Raw genomic sequence first — 9,778 nt, 5'->3', positions numbered from 1 at the left:
CTTAATTTGATATAAACATTGAATTCCATGCAAGGGAAGCCTTACAATTTGTATATTTTTGGTTAAATAGATTGTATCTGAAAGAAAAAAAAAAACCTTCCTTCTTTGATGTGTTTTACTATCAGCATAAGCTATGTTGCTCGAATCTTCCAAAAATTATGCACTCTTATAGGAAAATCCGACATAGTTTCGCAACACTTTTTGGAGGATTCAAACAACACAGATATTAAGTACTAAAAGTAACCATAGTATTAGAAATGTGTAATAGATTCAAGATTAGTTCATTCCTTAGCCAAGAAAAGTGAATCTTTACAAGAATTACAAAGTCACATAATGATTAGGATAAACCTATCACAAAAATAATGCAACTATCAGTATCAGAAGTCAGTAAAAACTCCAGCTGCAGCTTATTTATCTCTATCTATTAAAACTCTACAGGTTTATGTACAAAGGTACACATACTGCAAAACTATAAAAGCTTGTATTTTGAAGAGCTATTGCTTTCTTGCAAACTAGAGGACTACGTAGCAGTTCATTCTCAACAAGACTCTGTCCATACTGTCTCATTCTCCTCCTAGACAGCAAAAAAGGGCAGGCTAGTTCACTAAGCTCCTGCTATGCGCATTTCTGCAAGAGACTATTTCCACGGTTGAACCCAGTTACATCAATTAGGTGATGCACTAACATCAGTGATTGGTACTAGCAATCATGTTGTAAGTTCTTATTGGGTGCTCTCGCGGAATTTAAGTGATCTAGACAAAGCTGCTGGATTAGCTTGTAAGAGTAAAGAAGCATCACGTTCATGATTTCTGAGATCAGCTTTTGGATTGAAGGAACTGAAGAGCATTGTTCCGTGAGTCGAATGAATCTTCTCATTCTTAATACCTAATGTCGACCATATAGAGCTTTTAGCCGCTTCATTTGGATCATGAATCCTTAATGTCTTAGGAATCAGTACACATCTCTCTCCTTCTCTGTCCTGCAAAGTAGCATCTCTTCTCCGTGATTGTGATGGATCAAACTTGCTTTCATCACGAGAGTGTTTTCCTAAAGTCGGTGAAGCAGGACTTGTGTTGTGGACTGATTGATCAGAAGAAAGCCAAGGTACATTCCAAGGGCTTGCTACGGTGCAGCCCCAGTAGGGTGTTGCTGGATAGAATGATACTGGAAAGCCAGAATAAGGCCACGGAGCGCCATGAAAGTAAGGTACTTGAGGAGAAAATGGCTGGAAATTACTCCAATTAGCTAAATCATGTGGACCGGAATTGCTTTCTTTGTCAGTTATACTTGAGGCTGTGCTACAAGTTCCATTTGATTGATCATTCGCAATTGCAGGCATTCTTCGTTCGGATCCACAGTATTCGTTTCGATTCATATTATGTGAATTCTCAGCTATGTTCAATGCAGAAGCCATGGAATCACAAAGTGGTTTATCCGATCCAAATGTAAGGATAGTACCATTTGTCCTTAAAGCAGGAAGGTGCATTCCGTGTGCTGCTTCAACCCGACCTGCTTGAAGAGGATAAATCGAAGTGGATGAATTTTTGTTCTTGCGGCGGCCAGAACCCACAGGCACATTTCTCATTGTTCCTCCAGCGGTCCAATATCTCTGGCAGTTCTTGCAGAAATAACGGGGCTGATTGACGTTGTAATTGTTATAATAGCAGAACTTTGTTTCCATGCTATTACATCGGGGACATGGAATTATTTTGTCAGGCTTCTTGAGTGTTTTTTCCTCACTTGAATCTTCCTCCTCGATAGATTTAGACGATAATATTTCTTTTTCTGCATCCTGCATCTTGAGGTCATCACTTATACCAGATGATGTTTCTGGTTCAACCGAAGAGTCTGCAGTTGGATCGACAAGTACATCATCTTGTTTGCTTTGTGTAAGTTCTCCTCCTAAAGCGATCTGGTCAGGTGACAAGAAAAAAGAGGTTAATTTGAGCTCTCTCACAACAAATCAAAACTCTTCGACACTGAGAAGACGATCTTATTGTTTTAGCATAAGCAATTGAACAAGTGTAGGATCTGAATATTTACGCCTAAATCTCCACATTCCTAGCAGTTGTTAAACAGTTCCACTTGATGAAAGGCACTACAATATGATCATCATCAACAACAACATACCTAGTGTAATCCCACAAGTGGGGTCTGGCGAGAGTACGATGTACGCAAACCTTACCCATACCTGTATGGGGTAGAGAGACTATTTCTGATAGACCCTTGGCTCGACAAACAAGAAAAGAATTCGAAGCAATGGTAGCAAGAAAATATGACATCGAAATAGCAAGATACAAAGCAAGTGAAACAACAGTTTGTAATAAGCACAGAAGGAAAAGAAACAACTCGATTACTAAAGATCACCATAAAGACAAGCTTTTGCAGGGTATAGAGGATCTGAATATTTTCAGGACATATAATCCTTGTGCTTTCCAAATTACAGAAACATATAAAAAAAATATTTTGGAAAGTAGGATCATATCAGTTCCTGTTAAATTTGTAACATAAAATGAAATTGGTTAGATTATCAAGCAAAGGAAATTTACAACAGCAATAACGCCTCGATCGCAACAAGCTGGATATAGAACAACAACAACAACATAAGCCAATGTGAACCAACAAGCAAACAAGATCTTGGGAGGGTAAGTGTACGCAGACAACAATATACAAGTACAAGTGGAATCTGGAAAAGAAAGAGTGTATGCAGACATTAGCCCCACCTTGTGCGAGGTAGAGAAGTTACTATATGATACATGAGAAAAAAAAAAAAGGATATTCATACACATGCTTAAAACATTTTTGAAGCAATAACAATATCATCATAGATACCATGACAATTCATTGAAAAATATAGTAAGAAAAGGAAAAAAGTTGATTATGCTGATTTAGATGACCAGATAGTACCAACAGACTCATGAAGAAAACAGATCAAACAGCAAGAAACTGAGCAAAAGTTCCCAATTCCCAAAACACAGTACTATGGAACTTTGTAAGTTGAAAAAAAAAAACTAATTTCCAAAACAGTAAATTTCCAAATCCCAATACAGAAAGTGATGACAAAACAATTCCCAAAACAGGGTCTTTCCCAAAAACTGGGGTTTACATTTCCATTTTAAGCTATGATATCAATAAAGATCAATTCTTTTCATAAAACAAAACTCACCCACATACTACTAAGTTTAGCGTTTCGCCATAAAATTTGATCAGATTTTCAATCTTCAGCCAGTTCTTGAAAATTCTACTCACAAAACTTCAAATATTTTTCAAATAAACTACATGTCCAAACACAACTTCCAACTCCAAAAAAGGTCAATTTTTCGAAATTTCAAGTTTCAAACTCAACAACTCAAATCCCATTTACATTAAACTCATCACATTTATTGTAAACAATTTAGACAAAGATTTTTTACCTTATCATTGTCAAATGAAGCACTTGTATGATGATCATGAACACAATTGGTTTCTTGTTGTGTCATACCAATTGTTTTACCAAACAACTTAATAGCAGGATCTCTTATTTCAGACATAACAATAACTTGTTGAATTACTCTTCTCTTTTCTTTCTAACACAACCAAAAATAAATCAAACTACTTTATGTTTCTTGAAAACAAAATTTTTTTGGTTACTTTGGTGTTTGTTGTCTTATAAGTTTTTTAGGACTTTGAAACTACATAGGAAGAAGAAGAGAAGGAAAAGGGTTAAAAGGGTTTAAGAGTTTGGAGATGACACGTCAATAAAGGCAAAGAAATAATAGCCACAAGTTTGTATGTGGCAATGGAGAAATCTTGATACATGAAGGGAGAGAGTTGGTTCTGTTCTTTTAGGTGTGTGTGGTTTCTTTGCTGTTTTTTTGATTCTGTAACCCAAACACTCCAAAAAGTAAAAAGGCAAGTGCTTTTAGTACTATTTTCTCCCTTTCTTATTTGTCCATGTCAGCAACTTCTTTCCCAATTTCTTCTCAATAGATTTGCTCTAATATCTATATTTGTTTAATTTCTTTCCTTTATCATCCCTCTAAATAGAAATATGGATAGAAAAATTAGTAATGAATATGTTTAAAGGTGTAGATGTCGGTGTGGCAGATGGCAATGGTGGGCAGCACGAGAGGTAGAGGAAAATCAAAGAAGTATGGATGATAGATGATTAGATATAACATGACGTGTCTTAAGTTTATCGAAAATATGACATTAGATATGAGGTTTTAGAGGTTGCAAGTTAGGGTATAAGGTTAGTTGGTTATTGAACGCAATTCTCATACTTTTTAACAAGATAGGCTTGGTTGTGGTACTTTTACCTACTTTTTTACCATTACTATTAGAACTATATTTTTAGTTTTTCACTGAGCGATTGCGTTTTTATGCTTTGATTATCGTATTACTAAATTGTCAGGGTTGTTCTTTCTCCTGTATGTTGTGTACTGCTCTTCATATCACTAAGTTGTTCAGATTGTTCTAGAATTCTTTACGTAAGTTGAGAGTCTGTCAACAACAACGTAACCTTTTTATCTTTATGAAGTAGGAATAAAGTCCATATATACTCTATTCTCTTTATACCTTACTTTGGTTTATACTGATATTTTATTGTTATTCCTCTAAGCATAGGTTAGTGCTCTAATTAAAGCACACACTTCATGGGTGAAAAAGCTCAAATCCCCTCACATAAGGTGTTAATGACATAGGAAAATAGTCTACCTCCCGTAAAATAAATGTTATACAACATGAAATGACGCAATATCTTAAATTAAAATTTAGATGTTTCACATGTCTCATTATCACGATTCACGAGTCATCGAGATACTCAACAATCTCCCCTCAAACTAAGTTCTACTGGTCTATCACCATGATCTACGGATCTATTTTTGAGAGTTATTGTGTGTCACCCACATCTTTTGAGTATTTTATGACAATCGAAGCTCACAATTAGTTTTTTCCTTGTGTGCGCATATTCAAGTTTGTAAGGATAAGTAAATTGAATCTTGCATTCTGACACTTTTACATGGTGTGATATTATCTATTTTTGATCAAGTTCACACGATTTCCTCTAAATGACCTCATACCATTGATAGTTTCTATATATACCTTACATGTAACTTTCTAATCCTTTCATCATCTATCAATATGAGATTTTTATTCACACACTTAACATATCCCACGTGAATAAGTCAATTTCTAATTAATTATAAGTCATTAATGTTCATAAAAGAAACGTGCTCACAGAAAAACTAAATGAAAAAAGTAGTTGATTATATAGATGAAAGTTCAATTTAGTCATCAAGATAGATAATTTAAAATTGGAAAAATCCTTTTGGCCATAAAATTTAGCCATAATAATGAAAGATTCCATTCACATTATAAATCAATTTTTTCTTGGACATCTTTATCCTTTCTTTACCCTTTTACCTTAAAAATTAAATATATTTTTCTATCATATTTTCAATGCATTGATTATTGTAGAGGAACTTAATTACAATCAATTCATTGCAAATTGTTTCTCAATTTCCCTTAGCCTTAATGATATCTTTCTGGAGATTATTTTTGACATGAAATATGGTGGAACATACGGTTTGACATATTCATATCTTAATGATATAGTCTTAATGAAACATACGGTGGAAATTCAAACATATTTTCAAATTGATTTAAACATAATTTTTTACTAATTTTAATTCTCGCATAAAATTTTTTCTCTAATTTTAATTCTTTACTAAATTAATTTCCTCCATGCTTAAATATTTTTCAGTGAAATATATTTTCAGTATTTGAAAACATACAGTGATAAATACGTTTATAGTTTGTCAGTTTACATACATACTCATTATTTGCTAATTTCAGTATAATTTCATATTTGAAAACATAATCATTATTTGTTAATTTCACTTTAAATCTGTGTAAATACGTTTTCAAATACATTTACTTAGGTAGACATTCTTAATTTTAGTTAGTACAATTTTACATCTTTTCAAGTTAAGAAAAAATAATTAGGTAGAGATCTCAATATTTCAGCATGATCTCAGTCAATGCGTATTCTTTCATAGTAAGAGTTTTATTTGTGACAGTAAAAGACAATTAGTACTTTAGTTCGCATTTTCTAAGTTTGGACATAACACCCTTGATTCTAGCTATGACTGTTCAACATCAAACCGAAATCAATAATCTGTAATGACATTTTAGCTATTGAACTAGTGGTTCGACTTATCGGATTACCAAGTGTAAAGTGTGTTGATTTGTTGTTATCATAATATTTTACAAATTATTTTTGATATATATATATATATATATTAATTTTATTTAAGCCTAATAATAAAATAAATTCATTAGAGATCATTTTAGTAACAAATATAACTAATGATTCATAATTTATCAAATCGCCGTAATATAGAGGTGAAAGACTTATATGATTAACACTTATATCTCATTCTCTTTTGTTCGACAGATGTGAACTGTGTGCATAATTTCTATAAGTGTCAACGTTTATTAGGTTTAAGGTATGTTGAGCTGTCGTTATTGCGATATCTTACAAATTATGCCTTAGAATTATTTAAATATATATTTTAATTTTATTTAAACATATACTTAAAAAATAAAGAATTAGAGGTCATTTTAGTAACAAATATAAGTAATGATTCATAATTTATTAAACCACCGTAACATAGGGGCAAAAGACTTGTACCATCAATACTTACGTCTCACTCCCTTTGGTTCAACACATATGACTATACGAATGATTTTTATAATGTGTCGACATTTACCAGTTCTAAATTGTGATGAGTTGTCGTTATTGAAATATTTCACAAATTATGTTTAAAAATTATTTAAATATATAAGTTAATTTTATTTAAATATAATAATTAAAAAATAATTAATTGGATGTCGTTTTAGTAACGAATATAAGTAATAATTCATAATTTATCAAATCGGCGTAACATAGAGGCGAAACATTTGTACGATCAATACTTATGCATGTGTCAATCTTTTTGGTTCGACACATATGAACTATATGCATGATTTTTAGAATGTGTGGATATTTACCAATTCTAAAGTGTGTTGAGTTGCCGTTATTGAAATATTTCACATATTATGTTTAAAAATTATTTAAAATAAATATTAATTTTATTTACATATAATAGTTTAAAAATAATTAATTGGAGGTTAATTTAGCAATATATATAAGTAAAAATATGCAATTTATCAAATTAGCGTAACATAAAGACGAAAGACTTGTATGATTGACAGTTATATCGCATTCTCTTTTGTTCAATAGATGTGAACTATATGCTTGATTTGTATAAGCATCAACGTTTATCGAGTTTAAGATATGTTGAGTTGTCGTTATTGCGATATCTTACAAATTATGCCTGAGAATTATTTAAATATTTTAATTTTATTTAACCATATACTTAAAAAAAATAAAGAATTAGTAGTTATTTTAGTAACTAATATAAGTAATGATTCACAATTTATCAAACCGGCGTAACATAGGGACCAAAGACTTGTACCATCAATACTTATGTTTCACTCTCTTTGGTTCGACACATATGACTATATGAATGATTTTTATAATGTGTCGACATTTACCAGTTCTAAATTGTGATGAGTTATCGTTATTGAAATAATTCACAAATTATGTTTAAAAATTATTTAAATATATAACTTAATTTTATTTAAATATAATAATTAAAAAATAATTAATTGGAGTTCGTTTTAGTAATGAATATAAGTATTGATTCATAATTTATCAAATCAGCGTAACATAGAGGCGAAACACTTGTATGATCAACACTTATGTGTCAATCTTTTTGGTTCGACACATATGAACTATATGCATGATTCTTATAATGTATCGATATTTACCAGTTCTAAAGTGTGTTGAGTTGCCGTTATTGAAATATTTCACATATTATGTTTAAAAATTATTTAAAATAAAGTTTAATTTTATTTAAATATAATAATTAAAAAATAATTAATTGAAGGTCGTTTTAGTAATATACTAGTATTCGTAATTGCGCGAGGCGCGGGCCAATATTAAAAAAAATAACGAATTTATTATTATATTTGCTTAACCGTATTAAATTATTATTATTTTTATTAGTACACAATTACATATGTTTTATGATTGAGATATTATTTCTTTTAGTATAATGACTACAATATAAGTTGATGAAAAATATTTTGAATTTTTACCAAACCATTAATTTTGATGTATCTTTTGAACAGAAATATCAAAGAATAAATAGTTATAATTTTTTTTAAAAAAATTATTTTACAAAAATTTCAGGTACATAAATTGTTTAATAGTGGGATATTTCTCCTTTTTCATTAAATACTAATATTTGGATTTAAAATGACATATTTGGGACTTTAATATGGCTATGATTGTATCCAAATCCCATTGTTCCGAGCTGATAATTATTTTTATGGTTAATTCAATAATCGAAGGTTGGATTTGGGGTAAAATAGCTCATTGCAAGATAGTGATAATTTTTATGTATATTTTATTCTTTCTAGATTTCACTCTTGAAATTACATTGAAATATTATTATTAGTGTGTACATTAGTGTTGATTCTTTTAAAGTAAAAGTTTTTCCTTGCATAAAGAATTAACACCAAAATCAAGAAAATACCTTATGTAGAATTGAAATCCTTGGTATATTATTATTATTACTAAAAAAAGGTAACGTATCAATCAAAATTAACAGGCCACACTACGGCTGTATTTGTTTTTTTTTTTAAGATTCAGACGTCTGAATCTGATTGCACATCTGAATGATTAAGATATTGTCTTTAGATCTGAAACTGAATGATTAAGACTTAAAAAAATTTTATTTGTATATATAATAAAATAAAAAATACAATTCAAATAAAAAACTAATTATATATTAGAAAAGTTTATAATTTAATACAACAAAATTATGATTGAAAAAATATTTATGTTTGTTAGTGATAGTGGAGATGATTTATAATAATGGTTGCGGTGACAATGATTGATGTTAGGGATTAGTACTGTTGGTGGTGATAGTTGTGATGGTTGATATTGTAGTGACTATTATGATGGTGACGGTTGATAACGGAGATGGTGGTTGTGATGTGACGTTGCTTGATGTTAGTAGTTGAAGGTGTTGATTGTGATTGGTAAAAAATGAATATGATAGTTGACGATGTATTGGTGCTAGTTGGAGATGTTATTAGTTGTGATGGTGGAGATGATTGTTAGTAGAGATAAATTGTAGTGACGGTAGTTGTTGAAGTGATGGTAGATGTGGTGTTACTAATGACCATGATGGTGGCGGTCGAGGAATGTATGGAGGTTGTGATGTATTAGTGGTAGTTAGCGGTGGTGCTAGTTGTGATAGATGAGTTGGTCGATAGTAGAGATTGACCGGTAGTGGTTGTAAATGGTGGTGCTGTTGACGGTGGCGGTGGTGGTGAATATAATTAGAATAATAGAGGTAATAGATGTGGTAACGATTGACAATAGTGGTTGGTAGCGATATTTGTTATCGATGGTGGTTATGATGGTGGAGGTGATTGGTGGTGGTGGGTGGTGGTTGATAATGGTGGCGGTGGCAGAGGTGATTAGTGATGGTGATTGATGATTATGAACAGAGTGACGGCGAATATTATCTAACACCAGAATACCTCTTCAGACTTATTAAGACTTGATTCTAGATATGAATTATTAAGACATATTCAGACTTCTTAAGAGTTAAAATCTTGATAAAAAATAAATGCACTTAATAGTCTGAAGTCTGAACCATTCAGATTCAGACCTCCATTA

At 31.2% G+C, this 9,778-nt stretch overlaps 1 protein-coding gene across 1 annotated transcript; it reads right to left on the bottom strand.

Moving 5' to 3' along the window:
* Positions 1-265: 265 nt before the first annotated feature.
* Positions 266-4,124, bottom strand: LOC107868098 (cyclic dof factor 1). Its single transcript, XM_016714674.2, has 2 exons — positions 3,414-4,124; positions 266-1,912 (listed from the first exon to the last, which is right to left on the bottom strand). Exons 1-2 carry the CDS (start codon positions 3,528-3,530, stop codon positions 722-724), a joined length of 1,308 nt encoding a protein of 435 aa, XP_016570160.1. The 5' UTR covers positions 3,531-4,124; the 3' UTR covers positions 266-721.
* Positions 4,125-9,778: the final 5,654 nt, after the last annotated feature.

Source organism: Capsicum annuum, chromosome 11, assembly GCF_002878395.1.
Source record: "Capsicum annuum cultivar UCD-10X-F1 chromosome 11, UCD10Xv1.1, whole genome shotgun sequence".
NCBI classification, from domain to species: domain Eukaryota; kingdom Viridiplantae; phylum Streptophyta; class Magnoliopsida; order Solanales; family Solanaceae; genus Capsicum; species Capsicum annuum.
The sequence above is the reverse complement of the archived record's forward strand: the minus strand, read 5'-3'. Positions and strand labels throughout refer to the sequence as shown.

Bases quoted from the DNA above. Each gene is read 5' to 3' on its own strand.
- LOC107868098 (XM_016714674.2), bottom strand. From the start codon at position 3,530: ATGTCTGAAATAAGAGATCCTGCTATTAAGTTGTTTGGTAAAACAATT. The intron at 1,913-3,413 runs GTAAAAAATCTT...TCACCTGACCAG, and splicing joins CTTCATTTGACAATGATAAG to ATCGCTTTAGGAGGAGAACT.